The following is a 14656-nucleotide window of genomic DNA, read 5'->3' on the forward strand; positions in this document are numbered from 1 at the left end:
CTTTCACTGTGCTGATTATCCTCAATCCTCTGGGCTGGTCAAACATACTAAAAGTGTTATTAAGACTCAATTAGTGAAGTTTGTAAACCCTCCAGATACCCTGGCTAAAAGCGCTTTCATTAGTCCTCCTAAATCTCAGGTCCACCCCTTTCAGAACTCGTAAACTCTCACCCTTTGAAATAATCACAAGTTTCCCAGTGTGCTTGGCTCCTGCTTCTCTCAACCCTCAATTGGTAAAGGAAGATGTACTTCAATATTGTAAAGGCCTAATTGCTTCTGTTAAAAATAACCATGCTTTGGTAGAGTAATCTTTTCACAGTGCACTCCCGGGAAACAAAGACCTCAAACCCCACACTTCACAACCTGGATATTTTGTTTACTGGAAAAGGCACCTCCAAAAGGACTCTCTTCAGCCTCGCTGGAAGGGTCCCTACAGATCTGTTAACTAACCCTTGTGCCACCAAACTTCAGAGAGTGGACTCCTGGATCCACGTGTCACACCTAAAGAAGGCCCCTAACCCCAAGTGGACATGCTCTCGCTCCAGTGATCTGAAGATAAAATTCACCAGGATTTGAAGCAGCCAACATCCGAGGCAGACAGCTTTCCCAAGATGACTGGACCAGGCTGTACACCCTTTTCCCACTGTTGCTTCTTACTTTATTTTCTCCCTCTGTTTCCTGGAAAGACAACGCTCTTGTCTGCATCTCCCAATCCCTTGCAAAAGGGGCAGCCTCTCTGATTGAGGGATTTGCCATCAGAAACCTCGGTCTGTCCAAGTCAGTAATGACACCTTAGTTCATCCTATAAGTTATTTCACTGGGATTCCAGAAGCTGTTGTTGGCCTAAATTGCTCTGCTGGCCCCTTTTACCTATTCAGGGTGCTAAACCCATCTAAACTTGTTCCTTGCTTTAATTCGACCCAGACTTGGGGGAGGAAAACAAGATCTTATGAATATTTCTATGAAAAAGTTTGTGGAACCGTCAATGTAAGTAGAATTGTTTGCATATTTCTTCACATGTCCATGTGTTCAGGCAACCTCTCTGTATGTAAAAACATAGTATCTGGGCCTTGGTTATACAATGCTAGTGCCTGTATGCTGATGAACGAGTCTATAGATGATATCACTTATGTGGGGGCTTTATGTGCACCCGCTGGTTATGTCTTCATCTGTGGAGGTTTCAGTAACAGTCCTTATGCCTGGATAACTCATTCCCTTGACAGCTGGAGAATACAAGGACAGTGTGCCCTTGTCCTGTTCACTGTGCTGTTCTCTCCACATAACCAAACAGAGACCTCTCATTCATCTTTCCCGTTGAATCTCCATAGTTGCTTTAAATGAGAACTCCCAGGAAGCATATGTGGCTCTGCATTTCCCTCCATAGCAAGAGCTTGCTTCCCATGGATCAGAGTGAGTGCCAACAAACAAATGATCAGGAATCTCTCCCTGACACTAGAAGAGTTGGCCGACTCCACAGCCAAAGCGGTTTCAGCTCAGCGATGAACCCTTAACTCACTGGCCAGGGTAGTTTTGGATAATCGTATGGTCCTTGATTATCTACTTGCTGAGCAAGGATGTGTCTGTGCAGCAGCAAACACCTCCTGTTGCACATGGACAAATGCCTCTGGGGAAGTAGAAACCCAATTACATAAGATTAGAGAGCAAGCACATTGTCTGCAACAACTTTTGCCTGACAATCCACTGTCTTTTGATTTGTTCAGCTGGTTACCCTCAGGTCTGGGCTCCTGGTTTGGAACCATCCTGCAGACTGGGCTTATAGTATTGCTCTTAATCTTATCCTATACACTTGTTGTGAACTTCTATACCTATTGCCTGTCAAACTTCTGTAAAAATAACATGCCTAACAAGGTGATTCTATGCCAGCACCTCAAGATGATTTCTAACCCTTACAACCTTAGTGAAATACACACTGTAGATGGGAAATCCTGAGAATTCTCCCTCCTAACCTTCCTTGTCACTCAAATGTGGCCTAAAAGGTTTCCAACTGCTGTGGACTTTTCCTCTGACATGGGATATGACAACCAGGAAATGTCCTTCCTGGCACTGAGGAACAAGACCACTACACGCAGAGAACCTGAACGTTGATCAGTGATGGTTTTGGAGAAAGATCTTGATCAAAAGAGGAAAATGTGGAAATTAATAAAAGGAACTTCAACCATATTGGAGTTGGGAAGCCTCCAGAGAGGGCTATCATGCCTTATCACACATTGTCAATTACTCCAAACAAGAAGAGACCTGCACTTGCATCTCTGACAGGAAGCACAACTACTTTACTGGTGAAGGAAGCTTTCTCACCCCACCTGGCAACAGCCCAGCCAATGAGAGCCATTGCCACCCTGAATTGTTATTTTTCCCCAGTGGACGTTCCTTTAGAACAGCCCCTCCCTACTCCCTCTTTTTCTGTCTAAAAACAAGCTCTCCTCCTTTGTTCTCTGGATTTTCCTATGGTTCACCATAGCACGCACATCCTGAATTGCAATTCTTTAAGCTATTCCCAAATAAACTCATTCTGTGAGTAGAACTACTGGCTGATTTGTTTTTTAAGTTGACATACCCAAAGGTGAAGGTTGTTACCTGCTCCACATGCACAAGCACACACAGACGCATCCACACATACCTTCACACCATCCACATGCACACACACATGCACACATACCTTCACACCATCCACATGCACACACACATGCACACATACCTTCACACCATCCACACACACATACACGCACACACACATGCACACACACACATCCATCCACACATACCTTCACACCATCCACATGCACACACACATGCACACACACACACATCCACCCATACCTTCACACCATCCACGTGCACACACACATCCACACACACATCCACACATGCCTTCACACCATCCACATGCACACACACATGCACGCACACACATGCATCCACACATACCTTCACACCATCCACACGCACTCACACATGCACACACACACACATCCACACATACCTTCACACCATCCACACACACACGCACACACATGCACATCCACACACACCTTCACACCATCCACACACGCACATGCACACACACACATGCACACATACCTTCACACCATCCACATGCACTACACATGCACACACACACACATGCACATACACCCCTGCACAAATACTTCCACACACACACATCTATTCACACACATCTGAAGACACGTACATACACCCACATGCACATGCACGCACACTGTTTTCTAATATACACAATATGGTAACATGTTAGACACACTCTTCTGCTGTGCTTTTAATAAAATATCTTAATGTACTTTGTAGATTATTCCAGATCAGTATACAAAGAGCTGCTTCTTCATTTTAATGGCTGCCTAGTATTTCAGGGTGCAGCTGTGGTATAATTTAACAGTCTATGATTAATGGATATTTAGGTGTTTCCAATCTTTTGCTATTTCCTACAGCACTGGAATGAATGTTATTGTCCAAATGTCTTGACCTACATGTGTGACTATATCTTTGGGATCAATAATTGGAAATGACATTCACATTCTTTTTAATCCTCACACCAACCCTCCAAAATTAAACGTCACCTCAGTTTATAGATGAGAAAATTGAGGCTCAGAAATGCAAAGTGATCTGTCTGAGTGGACGGGGGACAGGTATCTATAGAGTTTATTCGTGTGGCATGGTTTCTGAGGCGATGGACAGCGCCTTCAAGGCTCTTCCCCTCAATGCAGTTAACCTCTGCCCAGAAAGACGTTCTCTGCAGCTGCTGCCTGAAGCCCCAAGGGCAAGGTGGCCAAGAGGAAGGCTGCGCAGGGCTGGGTGGTCTGCATGAGTGTGGAGGGCGGCGGCAGCACGCACAGCTGGCTTGGGGAAGCGCTGGCTCAGGAGCTTGAGTTGACAAAGGTTGATCAGTGGGCGCGGCGGTGGTGGGCGGAGGCTGGGCAGTGATGTAAAATCGGGCGCCCCAAGCCTAGAGAAGCCACACAGAGCCCCGTGCTGGCCCTCTGCAGCCCTGCTGGACCAGAGAAGTCAGCCAGAGCCACAACCAAGACTCTGCTCCCAGCCCAGACCTTCCTCGGGCCCCCACACAGAGCCTTTGCTGCCCTCCCAACTGCCATATGCCCAGAAATCCAGCAGGCCCCTGATGCCTAATGTGCCCTGCCCCATATGTGGCCAGGGACCAGGCCTGCCCAGCCACCAAGCTAGCATCACCTGAGTGCCTTCCAGCAGGTGTACTATCTCCAGTGGGTGCACCACCTCCCCACGTGAGACCTCCTGCTTCCCAGGCTTCCATGGCTCCCCAATACCCCTCAGATAAGTGTTGGCATTTAGCACCCTGGGTGGTCTACCCACTGCCTCTTTCCTAACCATCCTGAAAAACAGCACTTCAAATTCCCTAAGTGGGACCTTCTTCTCTCCCACTTCAGGCCATTTGCACAGGCATCCCACTGCCTAGAGCACCTCCTTCTCCGAGGTCCCTGCTTCTCACCTCAGCCCCCACACCCTCCTTTCTCTCCTCCCCATCTACTTTCCACCCTTCTCTGGCCTTTGCTGACCGACGCCCTCTCCTACCCCTCCGATCCTTGTCAGTTCCCCAACAGAAGGGCTGGCAGGAGTTCAGAGGTGGAGAACGGGCTGAGGGCTGCCTCCCACCTGCTCCCCGCTGCTGTGCTGCCTTTGGGAGGGACCCACAGCCTGCTGTGGCTCCCCAACACATCCGCCAACAGCTTGAGTTCCTCCTTCAGGTCTCTGCTCCCAGTGTCACCCCCAGAGCTCTTCCCAGAGCATGCCCTCCCGCCCCGGGTAGGGCTCCACATGGGCCTCGCCCTGACTGGGGCTCCGGGAGTGAGGGAGGGCAGTCCCCCTGGGGCAGGCCTCAGCCTCCCTCTGTGCCCCAGCACTGAAGAACCCGGCCCACGTGCATGGCCCAACTGGCCCCCACAGGACCCCTGGCTTGAGGCTGTTTCTGTTCTGTGGCAGTAGAAGCTGAGACCAAGAGCCATCTGTGCCCTCAGGCCTCAGCCGCAGCAGCTCAGCCCGACCTTTTCAGTTCAGAGGTTTGGAGCAAAAGCCCGCAGCCAAATGAAGCAGGGTGGTGAGACCCAGGACAAAGGCCAGGGCCACGCGGGCAGGGAACGGACGTGCATCTGTGTTTCTGTCTGGGGTGTGTGAGTGTGTGTGCACATGTGTGCGTGTTTACACTGCCTCTTGGGGTCCGTTCAGGGGACTGTGCATGCACCTTTGTGACCTGCCAGAGGTGATACACAGTGATGGAGCCCTGAGCATCGCCATGCAGAACAGACACTGCTCTCAGCCCTGAGGCCCTGCCGTGCTGCCTCCACACTTTATTGGCTGGAGGAGTCTGAGGCAGTTGGAGTGGGGCTGGAGTCCTCTGGATGGAGGCTCTCTACCAACCAGCAGGGAAGCCCTTCAGTCTTTAACGGCTGGGGGCACCAGCTGAGTGACGGCCCAGACTGAAGTCCCGGTTTAGGGCAAGTGTGTGTGTCTGTGCATCTTTCTATTTGCGTGTGTGGGTCTTTCCAAGGGTGTCTGGGTGTTTCACTGTATGTTCCTGTGTGTCTGGTGTGCATGGGTGTGTGTTTGTGTGTAAGTGGTTAGTCCAGGGCTACTCGGCGTGTGGTCCCCTGCCAGCGCCCCCACTCAGAGCAGGCTGCAAGGAGTCCAGAGACTCTGTCTCTCCTTCCACTTTGCCTCGCTGTGTGGAGGGATGTTGGCTGAGCTCCTGCCCCTTAGGCCTGTTTCCCCACGTGTGGACAAGACCCGCTCCAGGTGAGGCCAGGGCCTGCCCCAGGGTCCTGTGCAGCCCCGCCCGGAAGCAGCCTGGCTGTGGGAGGGCCCACTGGACTTGAGCATCTCCTTTCTGGACCTCAGTTTCCTCAGCTTGGAAGCAGAACATGCTGGGAGGATTAGCTAAGCATTTGTGTGCAGACCTGGGGCCGCAGGCCAGGCAGCATGCGTGTGGTCAGTGGGTGGCGGTGACCTCCAGTGTCCTGGGCCTGCGACTTACCCTCTGACTGGGATGGATCTCGTTGGCACCAACATCTTCTGTAGGGGCAGCTGCTTCCGCAGCAAGCTCCTCCTCTCCTCAACTTCCCCGGGCAGCAGGGACTCTGGGTTGGGCTCCGACAGCCAGCACAACCTACAATGGGCATTCGGCATCTGTAGGTGGCCCGCAGCCACCAGGCACGTGAGGTAGCTCTCCTTCATCTGGAACTTCCTATTTGCCAGGATCTGCCCTAAGTGCCTTATCAACATCAACCCATATGTCAACTCACAGCCATGCTATGAGGTAGGTTTATAGATGAGGACGCTTTATAGATGAGGACTCTGAGGCGCAGAAAGGTTAAGTGACTTGCCCAGGTCACATAGCTAGAACGTGGTGGAGCTGGGATATGGGCTGGCAGCTGGCTCCAGCGCCACATGTCAGTCACTGCAGCTAAGGGCTCTGGCCCAGGGTACCCCCAGCTCCTAAGTTTTAGCCTCCCCTTGTGTTAACCCAAGGGCCAGACCCTCTGTGCCGTGTGTATCTGCCACATTGAGCCTCATAGGACAGCTTCTGTGGCCTGGTGACAGAATGGGGGTGCAAGATGAGGACAGGTGTTCAGCCTGGCCTGCCACAGGTGCACAGCATGGAAACCACCATCTCCAGAATGTTCAGCTCAGGGCGGCCGTCAGCTCTCCCTCTGCCGGCTCTGCTCCCGGCTGAAGGTGTGGGAGAAGCGGGTTCAGGTCAGAGGGAGCTCCAGGAGGCTGTGGGGGCAGAGAGGACAGCTGGGCGCTGGGGTCTGGGTAGAGAGGCGGAGTGTCGGAGGCCAGCATTCCCTCCAGGGGCCTCACCTGAGCAGCGGCTCAGCTCAGCGTTCAGACACGGTCCCAGGCCCCAGGGAGCAGACGCCTCACCCCCTGAGGAAGGCAGGCCCAGGGGCCACGGAGCCGCACCGCACTGCCTTGAGGGGTGACCACTGTCTCCACTTCCATTCTAGCGTGGCACATGGTACCCCTGTGAGCGGCACGGCCCCGAGTCCTGGCCTCACCCTGGGTCCCACAGCACCCCCTGCTGGGATGGGATGGGGCAGGGTGTGACCACCAGGAGAGCAACTGCAAGGTCACAGGACGGCAAACGGAGTTCCAGAAGAGATGGGTGCTGCACACCCTGCAGTGCCACGGGGCCATGTGGATCTGCGCCCTGGGCATCGCCGGACGGTCCCTTTTAGCCCATCTGGTAGGTGTGGTCTCCTTTGCATTTCCCGGCGACTACCGAGGCTAGGCACTGCTCTTTGGCCATGTGGCTTTCTTGCTGTGTGAAGCGCCCCTCAAGGCTCTGCCCAGCCCCGTGTCCACCTGTGCTGGTTCCTCTGTGAGCCCTGTCACTCACTTCCCGCTCGTCCCTCCACTCTGTGGCTCTTGTGATGGACGGGAACCTTGGCTTTAATGGAGCCACGGTGCTCAGTCTTCTCTGAGCAGCCAGGGCTTCCACACCACAGCCCTTGGTGAGGGCTCTCAGCCTCCAGCAGGTCCCTCTTCCCCGCCTCTCTCCCTGCCCTCCCTCCGAGCTGCCGTGCAGGAAGTGAGAACCACCTGGTACCCTCCAAAGTTACTGCATTTTATCCAGGACCTTGTTAGACATGCTGATGGTGGGATTCCAGGCCCCAGCCTGGCCGCACAGGACATTTAGTAACCGGCCATCGCAGGCTGAGGCCTCCACCCTACCTGGTCTCAGCTGGCGCCAGACTGCCCCGGGGCTTTACAGACTACCACCCCGCCTACTGCCCCCACCCCGGCTGACCCGGTAGATCCCATCACACCTTCAGCAGGGGCAGGTGTTCGTGAACATGCTTCTCAGTGGGTCAGGTGAGAGGGCCACTGGCCGGGGAGGAAGTGGCTGGCCAAGGCTCTTGGGCACCCGTCTAGAGGCCCTCAGCTCAGGTTGGGATGGGGGCAAAGATGGGGGCAAAGACTATCACGGAGCACAGAGCTACTCAGGGAACTCCCTGTGGACCAGAAACCCCTTCCCAGCTCCAGCCTATGTACCCCCAGAATGTGTCTCTGGGGTGACCGAGGGGAGGCAGGACTTAGCCCCAGGAGTCTGGGGGTCTTGTACCTGTAGGGAACCTTCCTGGCAAACTCCTCATCGCTATCAGGCCTATTCTTCGTATACTGGTGGCCCTTCTTGGGGGCTCTTGTGTCCATCACAGAAGGGGCTTAAGCTGTGGCGTGCCCTTCAGCCATGGCTAGAAGACAAGAGGAGGCCCATCAGAGCCGGGGAGGAGGTGGGGGGAGCTGGTCTGGACCTGGACCAGGCTCATGGCTTCCCCTCTCAGGACCACAGCATCCTCCTCTGCAGAGGGGGCAGGCCAGTGCAGCCTGGGTCATGCCAGCCTGTCACACAGTGCCCAGGCCTCACAGTGCACCAGTTATACACACTCGTAAGCAATTCCATTGCAAGTGCAGCGCCATGTAACCACCACAGGTGAGAGGATTCTCAACTTAACGGCCCTCAGAAGGATTCCTCATGCTACCCCTCCACAGCCACATCCGCCCTCTGCCCCATCCCTAACCCTGGCACCACTAATCTGCTCTTATCACTATAATGATGTGATTTCACCAATGTTATATAGAAGGAATCATGCAGTAGGCATCCTTTTGAGACTGGCTTCTTTCCCCCAGCATAACGTCCTTGAGAACGATCCCAGTTGTTGTGTATATCAACAGTTGGTTCCTTTTTTCAATGCCGAGTAGTATTCTGCAGTGTGGACATACCACAGCATGTTTAACCATCACCTATTGAAGCACATTTGGGTGGTTCCCAGTTTGGGGCTATTATAAATAAAGCTGCTATGAATATTCATGTACAAGTTTCTTCATGAAAGTAAGTCTTCATTTCTCTGGGATATATGTCCAAGAGTGCAATTGCTGGGGCTATGGTAAGTCCATTTTTGGTTTTCAAATGAACTGCCCAATGATTTTTCAGAGTGGCTTGTGCCATTTTGCATACCCACTGGCAGTGTACGAGTAACTGCCTTTTTTAAAACACCCCAGTGAATATGAAGTCAAGTCAGGGTTGAGAACAACTGGTGTTAAGATCTGACCACTGGTGTTTCATTTGCCATCAAATCGCCTGACCCTTGCCTGCCAATGGCTGTGCTAATGTGTCTTCACTGGGGTCTAAACAGCCACTGTGCCATCAACATGTGACCTTAAAGCTTGTTCTGATGGTGCCAACCACTTGCCAGCACCCCGGGTTCCACATTAGGTCCCCTGACCTGACAGGTAAGCCCCGGTGGGGGCTGGCTCCTAGTGTGGGAAGTCCTGTGGAGCAGGCCCCACATGCTGGCTGCAGCCCTGGTTTCAGGCTGGGATTTGTGCAGACGCTGAGTGCCCCATGCACACACCCTGCTCCCACCTCTACCCATGGAGGCCGGGTCTGCGACTCTGCTGAGCGCACTTCTCCAACTGCAGAAACGGGCCAGGTCCCCACACAAGGCATGGCAGGGCCCAGGGAGCTGGTGCCCTTAGAAGCACACTCACCAGCCACAGACAGGAGTTGTGAATACGGCCCCAGCTGCCTTGTCCCTTGGTTGGAAGAGCTCTGAGGTGTGCTCCCCACCGCCACCCAAAGGACACAGCGGGACTGGGCTGAGTCGCCCACCGTGGTGATAACACCCCATGAGTGTCTCCTCCCTGCTCACCTCCCGGGGGAGCAGCTCCTGAATACAGATCTGCACTTGCAGGCTTGTCCCAGGGTCTGCTGCTGGAGAACCCAGACCAACACGGGCCAGTTCCCCAGCAACGGCTGGAAATGCTCCAACTTGCTAAGACCCAGGTTGAGAGGGGAAAACTAATTAGTTGCCCTCCCCGCTTCCCGCCCCTGTACCATGCGTCTCTAACCACACACACACACCCTCCGCAGTGGCCAGCAAGCCGGCTCTGCCCTCTCACCGTGCCCCTGTTGGAGGAGCCTTGGGCCACTGCAGTTCCCAGGCTGAGGCTGCCCGCATCCCTTTTCTATTCACAGCAGGTGGGTTTCCACGATAACCCCCTGCATGATAAAGCATCCAGTGAAATCTAGAGAGAAGCCACAGGGAACAAAGTGCCCTTTCCCAAGTCTGGGGTTCTGGGGTCCCCAGAAGGCCGCTGGACTTCAGGCCAGGCTGCTCCAGTGGGGACTTGGCTCTCCCTCCTGAAGGGAGAGATGGAGAAATGGGCCACGCTGCCCACTACCCCAAGGGGCTACAAGGGCTGCTGTAACGCCTGCTGTGGGCAGAGAGGGGCCTTGCCCTGGGGGAGGAGGGTCAGCTGGGTGCTGCCTGCCCCAGTGTTGTGGGAGACTGGCCCTGGGCCCTGGACGGAGGCTGGACAGCCTCACTGGGCACAGACCACCCCAGCCCAAGGCCAAGGCCACTGGAGAAGGCCAACTTATGAGCCGAGCACACCCCACTTACCTCCTGGCTGCCCCATCTCTGACTCTGGGAGATCAGCTGTCTCCACGGCTGGGGCCCAGGGGGACTCAGCCCTGGCCCAGAAATGCTGGCCCCACCAAGAAGTCTTCCTGACCCTCAGCCCACCTGGCAAAGGGCTTTGTTGAGGGTGCAGCTGTCTGCACCAGCGCTGGCTAGTGGGCCTCCGTGGCCTCCAACGCGCGACCTTGTTATGAGGACACTGGGGTCCCTTCCATGGGCCTGGCCCCACAGCCCTCTACTCTTAGGTAAACCTGGGCAAGTCACTAATGTCTGGTGGTGGCTTTCAGCCCTCCTCGCCCTGAGGAGCCAGGCGAGGGCCCTGGTCCAAGACGGCGGCTGTGTTGCGGGGTGAGGCCCAGGCTCTGGGCCTGGCAAGTGTCTGCTACACTCTGTGCAGGCCCTCGTATACTGCTGTCCAGCGGGTGGAGAACAGGCTACGGCCCGCCCCCGTTTTCAGGGAAGGAAGCTGAGGCTCTGCAAGCTTGAGTGATCTGTCTGTGTGCCCCACCCTCACGGCGAGTGGCGGAAGACATGGGGTCCAGGGTGGGCTTCTAGGCCACACGGCCTCAGACAGTGCTGGAGAGGGCTGGGAGAGGCGGCCACACCAAGGACTGACCTGAAGAAGCGGCAGTGCCACAGAACCCAGGGGTCTGGAGGAGGCAGGGGTGGGACGCCCCTCACACCCACCGCATACCCACCTGCAGACCTGCAAGCCGTGGGTGCAACCTGCTAAGGCTGCTTCCCATGGGGGCGGGAAGGCCACTGCAGGGCCCAGGGCAGCCCGCTGACATCACAGCCATCTGTCCCAACACCATCCCACTGCTGCTTCCCAAGCAGACATAGGACTTTCCTTCGCAGCCACACAGGCTGCCCCCCCCGAATCCTGGCAGTGACAATGAGCAGAGCGTGGATCAGAGCGCCCTGGCACTGCCCCTACCCAGGAAGACACTGGCTGTGAGAGCCACTGCCCCTGGCCCAAGGCTGATCCCAGCAGGGTGAGGACTCATAGAGGCAGGGCCTGGCTACAGGGCTCTCTTGGAAGGCTCAGGGACATGGAGAGGCCCAGGCCCCGGTACCCAGAGCCTCCAGCCAGAAAGGAGGGGCGAGTGACACACCCAAGCTGCAGGCGACTCACCGGCTGGCCTGTGTGATGCCAGAGGGGCAGAAGCTGGCCACTGTCCTGGCTGCCACGCCACCACAGGAGCGCTGGCCCCAGGGCTCCAGCGGCCCAGCCTACAGGCTCATTGTAATATCAGAGGCCCATGAGGTCACAATCAGTGACACTGCAGCTACTGAGCCATGTGGCTCAGAATCTGGCCTGAAGCCCCTTTGGCCCAGGGAGTGGCTGTAGAGGCGGCAGTGTGTGGGCCAGGGCTGGCTGGCATCCCAGGTCCAAGCACACTGGACAGGAGCGTGCACATCTCCATGTTCTACAGCAGGGATCTCACCCCACTCAGATGCTGGAAACAGGAAAGGCCAGAAATAGCTATAATCTCACTTTGGCTGCAGAAAAGCTCCTTTTTCTGACTGACCTTGAGCAGAGTCCCAGTCACGGCCTAGGAACTGTTGGGCGAGGGTTCGAGCCCAGGCGAATGTGGTGGTTTAGGGCTCAGGGCTCCAAAGGCTGACTTCCTGCCTTCTGAGTGGCCTCGGGCTAGTGGCTCAGCCTCTCTGTGCCTGAGTCCCACCTGAAAGGGGATACCATGAGTACTGCCTGTCGAGTGCTCAGAACAATCCTGGTGCCCATGAAGGCCCCACAAGGCTAAGAACCGGCCAAGTCGCAGCTGGCCTGCTGACCTCCATGGTGTGGGGACGCTGGCCTGAACAGCTGGTGGAGAGCCTCGCCGGTCAGGACCACGGCCTCAGACGTGGGGGAAGGAGGAAATGATGTAAAAATGGAGAGCTCATTCTGCCCTGACGTCCTGGGACTTCATTCATGAGTGCGAGTGTAGGAGGGACACAGGACAGTGCAGGGAAGAACCGGGCGAGGACGCAGTCTGCGCTAGACACTGTCCCTGGGGAGCTCTGCTGCGGAGCTGCCCCCAGAGCCGTTCCTGCCCTGAGGCGGGCGGCCTGTTATGCCCTGGGGCTGTCCACTTTGGGCAGCAGGAGGGTGGGGCCCGCGGGTGTCACCTCCATGGTGCAACAGGAGTTATCAGCGTCTCTTACGGCAGCAGGCTGGGCGCACCAGCCTGGTAAAGGGGGGCTGGGCGGGGTGCCAAGCTTGCTGTTAATATAAAGTAGAAACAGCTAGAGAGGGGGACAGTGAGTGAGAGGGAGGGAGAGGCCTGGGGAGACGGCTGTGCTGTCAGGAAACTCAGGAGGTTTTCAAGGGAAGGGATGGGGGGTATTACGGGGCACCTAATCAGGGCTATGCAGGAACTGCAGACTGCCCAAATTCTTAAGCCTAAATTTAGGTTTTCCCTGACTCTTCTCTGGGCAAGAGCATTCTGCCAGCTCCTTGGACAATGGCTTAAAATGAGCAGCAGGAAAGTGTCTGGTGCTATCAGCACTGGTAGGGGCCAAGGGCATTGAGAGTTTGCCCAGGAGACGGGATCCCCTTGAGTTCTTAGTGGGTGGGGCTGTGAAAAGGCTAGACTTGCAATGGGGAGAGGTAGGTGAGAACACTACCTCTGCCCGACTTGCTGTGTGGCCCTGGGCAAACAATGACCCTCTCTGAGCCTCAATTTCCAAATCTCTAAAAGGAAGAGAAAGTCCCTCAGCCAGGTGGCTCTGTGGAATAGAGATGAGGACTTTCCGAAGCTCCTTGCATCACAGTGGCACAATGTCACAGATGCTGACAGGACAAGAGCTTTGCTCCAAGAAGTGGCAAACCTGTGGGGCCAGCTGGGGAGCTCAATTATCTTTGCTTTTTTACACATCTTTCCCTCCCTTTCCAGCCTGATTATCAAACACTAAAGAGCTGACAGGAGGCCTCTGTGTCGAGAGCACAGTGGGGCAAGGTGAGGCTAGAGTGGTGGGTCCCAAGGTCTGACGAGTCAGGTCTTACAGACTGTTCTAGAAGGTCACTGAAGGGCCCAAAGAGAGAAGCAACAAGACTAGATATGTGTTGTGAAAATACTGTTCTGGTGGCAGTGTGGAGAACAAGGTGAATGGGTCCAAGCCTGGGTGCAAGTAGGCCAGGTGACCAGCAAAGAGAGAAACTCAGGTGAGAGATGGTGGTGCCTTGGAATGAGGTGGTGATGGAGCATGGAGGGAGACGGGTGGGTCTGAGGGCTATTTAGGAGATAAAGTTAACAGTGTGGTGAGGGAGGCTATGAAAGGGTCGAAGACAATGCCGCACTTCATTCATTGCCGCTAGATGGGACTGGACAAAGCCTTGGAGGCAGACCATGAGTTCAGTCTCGGTCAGAGTGAGTTTGAGATGCCTTTGAGACATCCAGAAGGAGATGTCCCTCTGCTTAGGCAGGTCCACATCTGGGTCTGACATCCAGGCGAGTGAGTTCTGGGCTTAAAATAATGGTTTGGGTGTCACTGGTGTATCGGCAGTAATTGACTATCTTCAGTGAGTGCAGCAAGGTGAGTACTAAAAAATAAGGGCGAGTCAGCTTCACGCAGAGCTGCTTCTGTGGAGGCACGGCCGGCAGACTGAGGGGTGAGGAACGGGCAGGTGGAGGCGTTGAACCGGAGGTGGTGCGGCAACCTACCTGTGCCACGTGCCCAGAGCCACTCTCCGCTGCGCCCTGCAACCTTGATGAACTCGTGTATTAGCACTGACAGAGTTTTTGTGGATTCTTTAGGGTTTTCTACATATAAGATCATGTCATCTGTACAGATAGTTTTACTTTTTCCCTTCCAGTTTGAATGCCTTTTATTTATTTTTCTTGCCTAAATGCTCTCTCTAGAACTTCCAGTACTATGTTGAATAGCAGTGGGCAAAGCAGGCGTCTTTATCTTGTTCCTAATCTTAGAGAAAAAAGTCTTTCAGTCTTTCAATATTGAGTATGATGCTATCTGTGGATTTTTCATATATGGCTTTATCATGTTGAGGAGTTGAGCATTTTTATTATCATAGGATGTTGGATTTTGTCAAATGCTTTTTCTGCGTCAGTTGAGATAACCATGTGGTTTTTCTCCTTCATTCTATTAATGTGGTATATTACATTGATTAATTTTCTTATTAGGAACCACTCTTGCCTTCTGGG

At 54.5% G+C, this 14656-nt stretch overlaps 1 protein-coding gene across 1 annotated transcript; it reads right to left on the bottom strand.

The window, feature by feature from the left end:
• Positions 1–3740: 3740 nt before the first annotated feature.
• Positions 3741–8220, bottom strand: C2H3orf22 (chromosome 2 C3orf22 homolog). The gene is made up of 4 exons (XM_058568113.1): positions 8132–8220; positions 6038–6169; positions 3868–3979; positions 3741–3779 (listed from the first exon to the last, which is right to left on the bottom strand). Exons 1-4 carry the CDS (start codon positions 8218–8220, stop codon positions 3741–3743), a joined length of 372 nt encoding a protein of 123 aa, XP_058424096.1.
• Positions 8221–14656: the final 6436 nt, after the last annotated feature.

The sequence above is a fragment of the Diceros bicornis genome, chromosome 2 (genome assembly GCF_020826845.1).
Source record: "Diceros bicornis minor isolate mBicDic1 chromosome 2, mDicBic1.mat.cur, whole genome shotgun sequence".
NCBI lineage: Eukaryota > Metazoa > Chordata > Mammalia > Perissodactyla > Rhinocerotidae > Diceros > Diceros bicornis.